This window comes from Cibotium barometz, chromosome 52, assembly GCF_041138505.1.
Source record: "Cibotium barometz isolate CiBa-2024 chromosome 52, ASM4113850v1, whole genome shotgun sequence".
In the NCBI taxonomy this organism is placed as follows: Eukaryota; Viridiplantae; Streptophyta; class Polypodiopsida; order Cyatheales; family Cibotiaceae; genus Cibotium; species Cibotium barometz.
In genome coordinates, this window is record NC_141097.1 from 40,401,256 (window position 1) to 40,416,506 (window position 15,251).

At 42.1% G+C, this 15,251-nt stretch overlaps 1 protein-coding gene across 1 annotated transcript in view; it reads left to right on the forward strand.

Moving 5' to 3' along the window:
* Positions 1-8,033: 8,033 nt before the first annotated feature.
* LOC147609115 (eukaryotic translation initiation factor 4B2-like) overlaps positions 8,034-15,251 on the forward strand; it is a 28,826-nt gene continuing 21,608 nt past the window's right edge. The window contains exon 1 of the mRNA XM_086788191.1: positions 8,034-9,318. Within this exon, the coding sequence (XP_086644317.1) occupies positions 8,219-9,318 (1,100 nt within the window). The 5' untranslated portion in view covers positions 8,034-8,218. The remainder of the gene's footprint in view (positions 9,319-15,251) is intronic.

The following is a 15,251-nucleotide window of genomic DNA, read 5'->3' on the forward strand; positions in this document are numbered from 1 at the left end:
AGGGAAAGGAACTCGAAGAAAGATGTTATCTTTGAACATTCAAAAGAAGAAGGCAATTTACCAAGTAGCTTGTGGACCGGATTGCTTACCAATGTACCAAACTCTTCAAGTTGCCGCTTGATTCGATTGAATTCTCCAAGCTTCTCCACTATGTTGTCGGATTCGGAGATAGAAAGCTTATCCAAATCTTCTTCCAACTTAGCCATCTTAACCATTGAAAGTCTTCCATATTGCATTTGTATAGCGTGCCATAATTGTTGAGCCGTACTCCTTGTAGAAAGAAATTGAGACACAACTGATGTAGACGGTACCTCAAAACACCATGAAGAGGGCTGAAGTTGATGATGAAAACACATCCAAGAAATTGCTACAAATCTCTCCACAAGAAGCCGCCAAAAAACGCTACCGCATGTAGGGAAAACTAGTTGGCAATGTTTTCACTGCAAATAGAGTTGTAGGACTCGTAGCACTTCTTGCGCGAGGCAGGGTCTCACACTCGGGGCCTCGTCCACGGATATCCGGACAAAAGACTAATCCGTCGGTTTTTCCAAAACCGAACCCGGAAAAACTTCCCTTATCCGGAAAGCACGGGCGATTCCTCCAGGATAACTTTTTACTCTAACGTAGTCAAGACCATTAGTGGTCAAACTGATCCGACTGCACCTATAAAGATATTCGGTCAGATCAAGGAAGAAACTTGCACTTGGATCATTGGGATCAACGCTTTTTTCCCCATCAAGAGGCACAGCCGTTGATTCCTATCCATAGAATAATTACTATCCGGGACTTACTTCATCTATCGTAATAACAGAAATTGAGTCTCGATTTACGGATCCATCAGTCCAGCCTAACCCCATCCGATCCCATGGGTTGCTTTAAAAAACACACTTGTAGAGGATGGTAAGGGGCTGGTTTGAAGCCTTTTGCATCATTAAATGAGTGCAAGGATGATGAGTAAGGGCTTTTGCAAAAAACGCAAGCAGAAATTCTGCATGCAGGCAGCCTGCGAAGAATAACTCAAAAACGGTGAGGAATTTGCAAAAACTTTCTTCTGCTAAGTTGTAGACCACGATGATTCCAGTAGGTGTAGCGGGCACAATCCTCAAAAACGCATTCGTTTAGCAGAAAATCAAAAAAAAATGAAAAAGGCCATTGAAAGCTAGGTTGTTGAAGAGGACTAGAGGTAGAGAGGAAGAAGGATAAGGAGGCTCTATGTGTGCCACCACCTTGCTCTGATATCATGTGAGAAAGAAGAGATGAGAGAAGAGACAATGTACTCAAGAACTCATCAATGAACCACTAGCCAACTTGATTAGAAATGAACTACAATGCCTCATATATAGACACAAGATGAACGGATCTCTAGAAAAGTTCCTCCACCCAAAAATGTGTAAATAGGAAAAAATGGAAATGAATACTGTAAATCCCAAAAATGCCGAGGCTAAAGAGTGTGCCACTAGCGTGACACCATCTGGAGATGACACCTATCCAATAGTACCTCCATGGGACCATGTGAATGTCACCCTTGTGGTACCTTCATGGGGCCGTCTTCCGAGATTGTGACACTCCTCAAGTTGAGCAATAAGGGTGTGCTCTTAGCATAACTAGGTGAGAAGCATCAAGGCAATTTCTTTAGTGAATTGTGCTCCCTATAAGGCCTCTAGCTAGAAGAAGTGACTCAAAGGTGCGTAGGCTCTCATAATGACCCAAGTTATATATTTAGAGGGAGAGATGTGTGACTCCATTGGAGGTTCCATTCTGATAGAGTGATGCATGATGTGTTAATTCCATTTGAAGGGACTAATGTGTTGATTCCTCATTGATCTTCCTCCTTTAAATCCAAAACTAGCCAGGGCTAATCCTTGAGAGGCCTAAAGCACCATGTCGTGAAATGAGAGGTTTAAAGTACCAAACCTTATGTGAGGACCTGAGGCATTTTGTTGTGCATATGATGATGGTAAATACCACTAGGATAGCTAATTATAGGGGTAATTCTAGGAGAGTCCCTAAGTAAGTCGCTCTACCCTTAGAGTAAGCCTTCCATTGTATACATTTAGATTAGAAAGATGGGTAACTGGGTTTAATCAGCCCAAGTAATTGTGTAGTTCATTGCACAAATCTGAATTCTTCCTAGCAACACCTCTTCTTCCATTTCCTAAAGACATTGCATATACCTTTTTAACCAAATGATTATTCTTTAATGGAATTATTATAACTTAAAAAAAACCTTGAGCATTAACTAAACATGAATGAACACCTTACACGTTATGCCTATGTTATGTGGACATAATGTGGCTAATGTCCGGTTTATAGGGCGAGATTATGCCTCATTTTGTTAGGGCTTCCCAATCATCCAAACTAGTGGTTAGCCCATTGGTTATGCATGCAAATGATAGTCATGAAGGTTGGGGGGGTGTGATATAGGATGTGCATACCTTGTCAGTGCAGGCTTACAAGGTTTTTGTTGGTGTCTAGCTCAATGGGCAACTTACCACTTTGTGTTTTAAAGCCTATAGTTAGCTAGTTCTAGCTAAACCCCTATACTTTTCCTTTGTTGAAGTGATTGCGTAATAATCATATGTGTGTAATTGTAGTGGATTGTACAAGATTCTTGGGCTTAAAAACTCTGCGTATTGATCTTGGTGGGTAGACACACATGTAAGTGGACTCTTACTTAGAGTGTTTCGTTCAGAATGAGAGCATGATTAATGTTTGATCAATGCTTCAATCTTTGCCTTAAGTATTGGTTTATCTATGTAGAAAAAATTGGAGAGTATTGTGGTTGTGTTTCTATATGGTAATGGTGATAAATCTCCATTACCATATTTGGTTTATCTATTTAGAAAATATTGGAGAGTATTGTGGTTGTGTTTCTATATGGTAATGGTGATAAATCTCCATTGAGAAGAAGGATTAATTTAACAACCAATTATGAGGATTTGATTTTGCAAGAAGTAGGGAGGACATGATAGGCTTGAAAGAGAGAGAGAGAGAGTTAGAGAACGAGATTTAGAATGCTTTTAAACGTTGGTTTTAATGCTTGGAAGGTGGTATATAAAAATCTATTATTTTAATGGTTTTGATTAAGGTTTTATACCTTTTAATTTATTCGAGAAGAAAATGCTGTTATCTTTTTGCTTTTTGCGCCATGGTCATGTCAAAACAAAACTCCATGTGCTGGCATCAATATATGTTTGAACCATCACATGTGTAGCTGAGTGTTGATGTTTATTGTTATGTGTTGAAAGTAGCAAGTGATGTTGGGTAAATGTTAGGAGCAAGGGGGAGTGCTATGTGACCCTCAAATGATATATGAGTTGTATTAGTTATTAACTAAGGTTAAAAGGCTCAAAGGAAGCCCAAATGTGAAGGTGTATGTGGAATGTCCAATTGAGGCAAAAAGAAGGCGCCTAGAAGAAAGGTGAGAAAAGACCCAAGTGGGTACTAAGGGAGGTGGTCCTCAAATCTAGGCCAAATTAGTGGATGGATTAACTAAGCTTAAGAGTCACGTGTACTCAAGCCTATATAACGGCTCTCTATCTAATGAAATATCATATGAGCTTTTTGTAATGGCTTGTCTTGACATTATGGCATAGTTTTGTCATTAGCCCTAATCTCTTTCTTGAATTCTTATTATGTTACAATGTTGATACTAATCTATTTCTACACACCCTAATCCTCTCTAGGTATGGAATTCTACTTTATGTTGATAGTTATGAGCTTATTTTGATGATACACTAACTATGCTATAGTTGATGCCATGTATGATTTCTATAGATGGCTATGTTAACAATAAAAACCTGTTGAAACGCTATGCATAACGATTGACTAAATGTGATGCTTAAACATCTTAACAACCACATATTGGATTATATATTGTAGTTCACATTAGTTGTACTAATAGCTTGTATAATAGCTATATTATAGTTGGCATGGCTTTTATGGTTGTGTGTCCTGCTTATATATTAACGATAGCAATTTTGATGTCCATGTCTAGCCAATGTTGCTAGCATCTTGACACGACTAATAGCTGTGTTGATTTTAACATCCACGTCTAGCTAGTGTTGCTAGCATCTTGACCTAATGATAGCTATGCTGATTAGAACGGTGATGGCATCTAGCTAGTCATGTCAATATCCTCTAGGTTCATACCCAAGGCTATGCTTTTTGGCCAAGTGTCAATTGAAAGGCTTAAAAAGCTAAATATCCATTGACACGTAAAGGTGGAAGCATTAACCTATAGGCTATTCAACAAAACATCAACCCACAAATGGATTTGAGAGGGAAATAAAAGGAATTTATAAAAGTTAACGTCCTTTTGTACCTAAGAGTATGATAGTAGTCGGCAAAAATAGAAACCAAAACACTTTCATTTTCTTCTTCCCCATAAATTTCCAAGCATCAACTAAATAAGCCTAAACTAGTTATCTCATCTCATCAAAAGCTAAAGCATAAATAAAAGACACCGTCTCTCTACCCTCCTATATGAACCATAAAAAATTGGTTTATACCTTGAAATTTTCATCAAAAATCAACCTAGGTCTACTTCTTACACTCTCCACTCTCTAGCTCTGCGTGTGTAACTAGAGTTTTAGCTAACAACAAACCTCTTGTCATCCTTAGACGCTCAAAATCCAAATAAGTGTTATTTATTTTATTGGATTTCATTCCTTGTATTTTTTCAAAACCAAAAACTGTACATCGTAGCTTGGAGGTCCAGTAATTGAAACATGTAGAAGATTATCACATGTGTGATTAGTGTCCATGATCAAGTTTTGCCTTGAAAATCCTCTTTCACATAAAAAATTGTGTTGCATGGAAAAACAACAAGTTAACAATGAATTAAATTGGCAATCGACTCTTTAGACCCATAAAATAAGGAAATGCAGTTGAAATACCCAAACTTGAGTATGAGCCATTAAGTACTCCCATAAACATAAGCAACTTCAATGATCACTTGTTTCCATCCACCAAGGTACCATAATTTTGAATCAAGACTTCTAACCAACCTTTCCCATACCTCTCTTTCACAACAAGATGGTAATGTTTTGGACTAAAGAATCAGCAACTTGTAAATAACTTCAAATCTAGAAAGCTAGAACCCTTGTAAGGAATGAATCCACCATCACACATGCCAAACCCATCCACCATTTGAAGTTCCATACCACTATACCCATGTATAAAAAAACCATCATAGTGACCATTGGTATTCTTGAATTATTCTAATAACTTATGCGATTGGGGACTCTCTCTACACCAACACTAGTGATCTCCACACCAAGGCTAGTGCCACACCCAATTTGTCACTTTGTAGAAACTTGTTCAAAGGAACAATAACTGGCAGATCCAAGTTGTCACTTTGTAGAAACTTGTTCAATTTGTTCACATAGGACAATATATTAGGTAGAAAATGAAGAGCAAAGAGATTTGCCAAACTCTATAACCTTGTGGAACTCTCTTCTCATGCATGTATGAAAATATTAGAAATGGAAGCAAGTTTCTCCTCACAAAAATCTTCATTGTTGTGCTGTTGACTTAACCAACTTAAATGGTGAATCCTAATAACAAAAAGCGATGACATATTAAGCTCTAGTTGAATAGCTCACAAAGCATCTATTTTCTTGCTAGATTGGGACAATATGCACTATGAACTTGCTTCACTATCTTGCCTCTACACCAAATTCCATGACATCATTTATTGCCAATGTTGTCCTATGTACCAAGCAATGTGTCTCTTTTAAAATATTAAGCAATGACATTCTCATTTCTTGTACCCTTATGATTGTATCCATCACTATTATTGAAAGATGTCAACAATTGTTTTATGAAACAACAATTTGTTGCAATGAATCTTCGCATACTTGCTTGAAATAGAATCCCTCCAAGCACTCCTAGCATGGATTGTGAATGCACTTGCTTGAAAATTAGTGCTTCCCTCTTTATGAAATCGATTCTTGGGATGTTGAACTCCATGTGCTTGGCATATATAATAATAAAAATTTAATACCCCACTTACAAGCTTGGCATACACTTAAGGATATGTAGCCTTCCATTCTTCCTTCCATTTACATCCTTGATTCATTTTTTCTTTTAAGTAGGAGTATCATAAGCGCCTTCTTCTCTAGTTAATGTAGTGCTACATGGAATATTATCTTGTTGCTCAAACATGTGTGCCCTTCCTAAAGAGCCAAAAAACAATAAGACAATATCTCATAAGAGGTTATTTGGAGTCACTTTCTTTTATTTGAACATGTAAAAAAAAGTGTAAAATAAAGGGTTAGAACTTTGAAGCTAGCCCTATTGTGATTGAATAAGCTAACTTTCACACACCTTGTAAATTTGATTACGACATATGAGAGTGAGAATACGAACCTCAACCAACTTGTTAAGTCTTTGCCTTAGTAGTGGGATCAAGTAACAAAGAGAGAGCCTCCAGATGACTAGCATAAATTAGTTATTAAAAAAGGTAACTTACTTGTACAAATTAATTCGTAGAGATATCCTGCACCAAATTTTGAAACTTGTTAATTTCACACATTTGGTGTAGATGTTGTGGTCTCCTTGATTGTTATTTTTTGGGCCCTTATGATTTATATCAAATGCTACACAAATTGTTTGCATGTGTAAGAGTCCAACAAGAGATGAGAAAGAGTCTTGATGAAATCAAATAAGGAGTGATGGCCCAAATAGTTGTGCATGTGTTGACGATTAATTGTGTATCGATTCACTAGGGTAGCACTAGAGGCATTTCCCAACTTAAAAGCAATGGGTCAAGAATTCCTACTTGATACAAACCCAAGTGAAGCTTTATTGCATGAACTCGATGCTCCCAAACAAAGCTTTACTACAATGAAGGTTTGGGAGGAGAGAAAATCTCTTTGAAGGCTTCCCACGCTCTCAACACAATGGGGGCTTACCCTTTAGGTCTCGCCACCAAGAGAAGGCATAACCTCTTAAAAACATTTCCACCACCAATATCCAATGCTCTTTTGGATAGTGCACTATGGCAAAATTTGAATCCCATCTACTCAACCAGGCTTTAAGAAAATCAGGAAACCTCTCCTTCTTCTCCCTAGAAAACATTATTAGAGTGAGCAGAAGGAAAGGTAGCCATAGAACCCAGCAGCTCTAGCGGAGGGGTAGCCTGTCTTGCTTGCCAAGAGCAACTCTTACTTGTAAATCCTTGCACTGTTGGTACAAAGTTCTCAACTCTGCATGGTCCCATGAGAACAGTTTGTGGTTACAGTTAGCTGTTGTGACGTGTTTTGGTCTCTAGATGTAGCTTCCATTTTTGTCAAGTTAAATTAACAGAGGTTAGTATTGGTTTATTTCTAAACCACTTTATTAAACCTAAGGTGTTTCATAAGAAATTAAACTTTAATCCCTTCTCTCAATTATCCAAAATGTGCATAGAGTTTTGGGAAATATCTTCAAGAGTTTCCCCACTACACCATGCCCCAAAAAACCATAAATTAATCAAATTCCATGTGTCAATTCTATGGCACAAAGCATATAATTTGCTTGCACATTGATAGCACATTTGTGCACATAACACATGCCCAAAGTTGTCCCACATAATGCAAAAAATTAAAATTAAGTGTGAATATTTATGACAGTATTAAACCTCTCAACATCGTCAAATAATTCATTAATTATAAGCCACAATTATGGAGGAGAAATATATATATTTATCCCTTCATAAGAAAGAAAATTATGTATTTTTAAAAGGTTCATGTGCAAACATCATTTGGTTTATGTGTCAAATTTAATTAATATTAGAGGTTTTGGTTTATGTGTCGAATTTAATTAAAATTAAAGGGGGATGAAATTCTGGATTCAAGTGGTACGCCAACAAAAAAGATAGATGTCATTATTATGTGTAATTTTTAAACTTTATAGGACAGGAAAAAATCTTTGTGTTTAGCATGATAAGAAAAATAGAAGTTTTCAAATGTAAATTTTTTAAAAATCTTTGTAATTTGTAATGGGACTTGTATCAAAGGTCATACAAGTCATGGGACTCGCGCATTTGATACATAGATGACAGAAGGTTGCGTGCACCGACTGTTATTGCTTTAAAAAAAAAAACTATATACCAAATATGCGCCGCCCACAACGTTAATAATAATTGTGAGAAAAATCGCTTATAGTTTTCATTGGCAAACCTAGCTCTATCGTTTTCTTTTCTTTTGCGCTCAGAGAAACAGCAGCAGCAGGCATGGCGAAGAAATCTTGGGGTGGTGCGGGCGCTTGGGCCGCCGATTCGGAGCTCGCGGAGTCGCAACATGAACAGCAGCAGCAGCAGGATTCCCTCTTCGCCGGCGATTTTCCCTCCCTCGGCGCAGCCGTCCACACCAAGACCTCCAAGAAGAAGAAGCAGGCTGTCCCCCTTGCTAAGTTCATCGCTGGTGGTTCCGCCTCGTTCAGCGAGTCTAAAGGCCTCACAACCGAAGAAATGATGATGCTGCCCTCAGGGCCTCGCGACAGATCTGGTGAGGATGTCCCTCCCGGGGGACTTGGTGGGGGTTTCAAAGACTATGGGGGTTACAGAGGGGAGGGCAGGGATCGAGATGGAGGGATGTATGGCAGCCGCAGATCTGACAGAGAGGGCGGTTACAACAGGGGAGGGTTTGCAGGGGACCGGGATAGTGCAGATGAGCCATCGCGTGCCGATAGCAACGATGACTGGGCAGCCACTAAGAAGTTTGCGCCTTCCTCCGGGGGCCGATATGAAGATGATGGGAGACGCGGTGGTGGGGGTAGCAGATTCAGTGACCGTGATTTCCCATCGAAGGCCGACGAGGAGGACCATTGGGGCTCTTCCAAGAAGTTTGTTCCTGCTCCGCTTTCCAGTGACCGCAGGACATCGAAGTACGATTTTTCTTCTTCAAAGAATGGGGGCTTTCATGATGGTGTTTCCAAAGCCGATGATGCAGACAATTGGGGAACCTCAAAGAAATCGGCACCCAATGGGGGTTATGACTTATCACTACACAGGGACAAGGATTTTGGGGTTCCAAGAGAAAGGGATGGTGCAGATGGAGACAGGTGGACACGTAAAGATGCACCACGAGCCCCTGAAAGACCGCGCCTTGTTCTACAGCGCCGCTCTCGCCCTCTTGACTCATCTCCCCCTCCACCCATGAAGGAAGAGACTGAAAACCACCCCCCTTCTGGTGATGCATCCTTAGATGCTTCCTCAAAGCCTCGCAAGCTCAACCCTTTTGGTGAAGCGAAGCCTCGAGAAGTGATTTTGGAGGAGAAGGGGTTGAATTGGAAGAAGCTTGATGCAGGACTCGAGCAGAAAACCCCCGACAGGTATAGACCTTTCAATGCCAAAACCCATGGATGGTAAATGTGTTTTAGGCCTCTCTGATAGTCTTTTTATTGTAGTATTATTTGTTTTGGGCAAGTTTGTGTTGTTTTTCCTGTACATCATGCCAATCGATTCAAAACTACCAAATAATTGAAGTGGCTAATATAGTCCTCATTCAGCTTGCATACGAGAGAGTGGATGTTATTAGTGGAGTTTTTAGTTATGCCTTATCTAGCTTGATTACTGTACACACATAGTGGTTTCAGTATTGCAAGATGGAACGGTTATAAAATATGTTGTTTTTAAACCTTTGTTCACTCCATATGAAATAGATGTGGTTGGATTGTCCTACTCATTGTTTTTGGCTGAATCTGCACCTTTGTGTCCTTAAAAGTAACACAATAAATGCATACAAAATACTTTGTACTGCGTTCTTTCCCTCTTGGATGTAAACATGTTGGTCACATTTTTGGTGAACGACATGAAGAGCCCTGCTTTTCAGTTGTGAGTGTGAAGGATAAGAGAGTAGAAGTTCAAAATCTCTAAACCCCACAAGAACAACCTTGTAGGTACGAAAGTCAAAGAATATACACCTGTTGACTACGAATTCATATAACTAGAGCAGCGGAGTAATTGAACAGCCTTGTAGGTACGAAAGTCAAAGAATATACACCTGTTGACTATGAATTCATATAACTAGAGCAGCGGAGTCATTGGCAAATCTTGTGTAGAAGGCAAAGACAACTTGCTTATGGTCAATTTCATTACCTAGTGTAGGTTGTATGAAGGTTTGTAGAATTTTTTTAAGAGCAATTTTACTACCCACAATACTCTTATGCATGGGAAGCCAAAAGATTTGGATTGATGTTCAAAGATGTCCCTCCAATATGCAGCCTCATGTTGGATTCCTAATTGAATTTGTCTAAATCTAGACCTTGTTGATTTGTGTCCACCAACGGTGAGGGTTATTGTGGTCTATCCTTAGTTGATCTTGAACAGAGACTACCCTACAACTGAATCTCTTGGGAACTAAATTTCTCGAGCGTTTTGTACAAAGCCACCCCCCCAACTGGAGCTCCATACGGAGCACCTTTTAAGTCTAAGGCTAAGCCTACACCGAACTGCATTTCATAATAGAGGAGCCCAATATCCATGCGTGGGCTAGAGCCTGTCAAGGTCCTGATCTCCTAGGAGCCCTCCTAACTAGAGACACTTATTTCCTTCGCAATCACTCATTTATATAGGCTTGGAGTTGATTTTAAAAAACCATACCAGTAAAAGAAGTCTTCAATCATTGTACATTGAGCTTAGAAATTCTAAGCCTAACCTCATTAACAACCCATGGCCTTTGGACACATAACAATTAGCCTCGAGAGGGAATGTGATTAAGTTGCCCAATAATCAAGCTTGGCCACAAGTAAGTTTCTCACACCATTAAATCCTTTCGATTGGTCTTTTAGGTGTATGATTATGCCATATGGTGTCTTCTAGGCTTTATGACAACTTGCCTTGCATCCATTGGAGATCTTTACGATGAGGTGGGAAAAAATCTCTAGGAATTATGCGGTAGGGCTATATCTCCGTGTGCAAAGTCCCTGGCGTTTCAGACCGCCAAAACACACCCATCGGATGTAAGTCTTCAAGGTTTGGCCTCAAGTCCAAATTTGAGGAGCTCCCTCTCAAACTGACTCGTAAAGTTGCTTATATGGGCCTCCTATAAATTAGGAGCCAAATATAGCACGTCTCACAATAGCTACTTACCCCCCACTTAAGATGCCTTACCCATAGGCCCATAGGCTATGGTTAACCCAACTTGAAGGTCTTAACCTTGGTCAGCCTTCGGATTTAACATCGAGGATGCTTGGGAACCTTGTGGATGGGTGTGCATGAACTTGTTTGGGCCTATTACATTTTGTTTAGGTGTTTTGTAGGTGATAAAATGGGTCTTTACTTGTGGGTATGCGGGCTGTGTAGCATTATGCTTGAAGATGTCCAATCTACTATGAGATATGTTGGAGATTTCATTGCCATCTTTTGAGATGGTTTTAGCCCTCACGGTTGATGCATTATAATGATTACAATGTTTGGGCTTGTACTTGATGGACATTCGCCATCATTGAGAGACGTTGGGATTGCACTCAGGGAGGCGCAACGAGGTGGACACCTCTCACGCCTCCATTAAAGGCTTTTTTGGGCCCCATCAAGCGATCATGGCAACCCCACCACGTAGGCCCGTGTGGACCATAGAGAGCAAGTCAACTGTGCGTGCGACCTTGTGGCACTACAAGGAGCCACTAGAGAGGGGAAAGTTTTGTTAGAGAGTTGGACGTTCCCACCATTAGAGATCTAGACTCTCCACCACCAGGTGCAAATCCGTGACTCTTAAGACACCATAAAGATGTACCATCTGTCAAAATACGCAGCGGAGATGATGACCAGATCTGGGAACACGAGCAAAACGCAGTGCAGAAAATCACAGCGCAAGAGAGAGAGAGAGATAGAGGTGTGTAACTCTGTACACAAGAAGATCCCGAAAATAGTACAAAATGGAATGGGGGGCTGGGGGCCATTTTATATGGTCCCATATACCCAGTTGGCCTGTGCTAAAGGCAGCCGACTGGTCCTGAATCTCCACGACCAACATATGCAGACTAGTCCTCCTGCCATCTCTGGGTTGTCTCCCAGGCCACAAAAAAATAGGGAAAAATTGGGGGAAAAATACGGAGAGGGGAAAAATGAGAAAACACCTCATAAGGGCGGGCACACCCACAACAAAGGCCCTGGTGTATAAAAATAGACAGGAGATGACTTCTAACACCTCCTCTCAGCTCTTGGCTGTGAAACCAACCACAGGGAGCTGGGGTGCCGCTTGAGCAAAACCTGAGAGCGCGACTTCGTGAAGAGGTCCACCGTATTGTCCTCCGTCGAACAGAACTCTAGCAAGATGTCATCAGCAACGATCTGTTCACGAACAAAGTGCCTCTGGATGACCATGGGTTCCTCCAGTGGAAGCCCAATCTTGCAATGCAACCTCTGCATCCTCACCACCTCACAAGCAGCGTCACAAACAGCCCGGTACTCTGCCTCAGTCCGCGACAAGGCAAAAGATGACTGTCTGTTACTGCTTCGTAAAACTGCTCTTGGGCCTGAAGTAGATATCCTCGTGTCCGGACATCCTCCCCAAACTGAGTCACTCCAACCGTGGAGTCGGACTCCATCAATCAATCCCTGTCCTGTGTACAAGAGTCTATGCTCGTTCGCATGCCGCAGAAACCACAGGAAACGCAATCTTGCCTCCCAAAGAGTCATCCGCAACCATGAGCTCAACTGCCTCATCAGGAAGCTCCTGTCCAATCTGGTGTCCATCAACTAGATCAATGAACCATTCTGCTTCTGAGTCAAAGAGGCATCACACTGCTCACAAGGATCAACACCTGTTACGGTGCAAAACCAAGTCCTGGAAACCTGCTGAAGACCACGCAAGGCCTTCTGAAACCTGTCAACCACCCCCTCTGAATCCGGAACCACAAAGCCTAGAGTATGCACCTCCTTCTGCAAGTAATCAACGGCCACCTGCCACCTGCCTGGCTTTCCGAAAGGTCCCCGTGGAAAGAACATCCTTATCTACTGGAGGTTCTTTGTCTCGAATACTACGAGACATCAGAGCATAAGTAACCTGTTCAGCTTCCTCAAACTGAAGAAAACAAGAACTACCAACATCAGTACTGGAGAGTTCTTGCCAACTGCTGCCATCTACTGGCAAGCTATCCACCATCTGGTCCTTTCCGACGCCTGCAGCGTATACACACTTAAGTGGCCATTACCAGACTGCCACTCATCACAAACCTGAGGACCTGGGAGAGAGAGTGCTGAAAGCTTGTAAACTCCATTCTCCACTCCGCCTTCCCAAACCACCTGGCGTGTTGCTTTGTCCCGGAGAGCAACAAAATGCTCATCAAACTCCACCCGTACGCCAGTCTTGCAAACCTGATGCACTGACAACAGATGAAAACCAAGTGACGGAACATACAACACCTGGGAGGAATGCTTTCCTCCTCTGCCATCGAGAACTATCTCCATCCTGCCCTCATTGTGAACTGGGATAGTGGATGTATCTCCTGTAAGAATGTGACCAGAAAGCCTGCAGAGATCCTGTAAACCGGAACGGAAAGAAGTCATGTGCCTGGAAGCACCACTGTCTAGAATCCACTCCCGAGTATCCATTGTAGAGAATCCTCCAATCTCCTCCCTGCCTGAAGAAAATGAAACATCGGTGTCCATCACCTCCAGGTGCACAAAAGCCGGAGTCTTCATGATTGCTGCTAAGGAATCTTCACCCTTCTCGGTCTTCCGCTTGGGACACTGCCTCCAATAGTGGCCTTTCTCGCCACAATCATTACAGGTCCTCTCTGCCTTTAGTTTCTCGCGGTCAATACCGGACTTCTTCTCAGAAGACTTCTCCGACGAAGCCTTCCCTCTGCCCATGTTACGGCCTTTCGACCGTTGGCCAGTTAAGGCCTCCGAACCTCCACCCTGAGGAGGGTTCGTGAATCGTTCCTCCTGGTCTAGGACCATGGGCACAAGCTCCTCCCACGTGATGGTGCTGAGCCTGCCACACTGGTAATCAAAGACGAGTAAAATGCTGAGTACTGAGAGGGCAAGTGCGACAGCAACGTTATGGCCATGTCCTCTGACGATATCTCCTTCCCAGCCTGAAGAACTTCCTGCTGAAGAGCTTGCAGCTTGTTAATATGCTCCCGCATCGTCGACGACTTTGCAGGGTTCATAACCCGCATCTGTACTTCCAAGGAAATCCTCTTCATGGGCGATACTGTCATGGCCCTGTGAAAATGGAGCAGGACAAGTGTGGGCATGGTGGTTGCAGAGTCAGAATATTTTATGATTCACATGGGGGGTGCCCGGACAGAGTTTAAGATGTGTGGACATCCCTAGGTGTGAAGGGGGGAACTAGAAACATTAAGTTTTAATGTTTATTTGAGTTTGCCCCTAGGCCTTAGTGGCCCTAGGAACTTATTAAAGTTTGGGGCCCTAGGGATTAATTTGGGGAGGAGTTTTCTCTCTCCTCTCTCTCTCTCTCTCTTCCCTTTTTGGGGAGTCGTGTAGCAAAAGTGGGGAGTTCTTGATGCGCATGAAGAGAAGCGTGGAAAAGCACAAGAGAAGCAAGGCGGCTGCTGTTTTTCCGTGTGCTGCTGCTGATTTTCTGAGTGTAGATCAGCCGTACAGCACTGTACGGCCAGATCTGTGTAAGCACTCTCTTTCTCTCTCTAGTACAGGCGGCGGGTCTTCTTCTCTCTGCTGGATTCTCTGCGCACAGGGTCTGGACAGACTGTACCAGCAGGTACAACAGCCAGTACAACACGGTACGGCTGCTGTACAGTGTACGGACAGCCAGGTACAGCAAGTACACTTGCTGCATGCTGCTGCAGGTGGTGCAAACAGGTGCTGGACAGACTGTTTACTCTGATTCAGACAGGTACAGGAGTGGACAGCAGGCTGTTTATGCAAGTACAACTCTTGGCACGTATCCCGAGGCGGTACAGACGGGTACTGTGCTGATTTTCAGATCTGTACTTTCAAGGACAGCATAAGAGTGAGCATCAGGAGGAGGATACAGGCAAGTGCAAGCACACGTGTGAAGCAGGGTTGTGAATACAAGTGCCTGCAAGTACAAATTGGTGCTGCTACTTCCTCCAGTGTTGTTTTACGAGCTGAACTTGGTAAGCTTTGTTTCTGTTCATCTATCTCTCTTTCTATTGCTTGATGTCTGTTGCAGATATGTGTTATCTGGCCCCCTTGTGAGAGGAGGGGTATGGCAGATTGACAAGGGATTAAGACAGAGATTGGACAGCACATGTGTGATTGAGCTGAGAAGATGTATCATGCTCTTGAGTTATGCCAGATGTATGCCCATGGC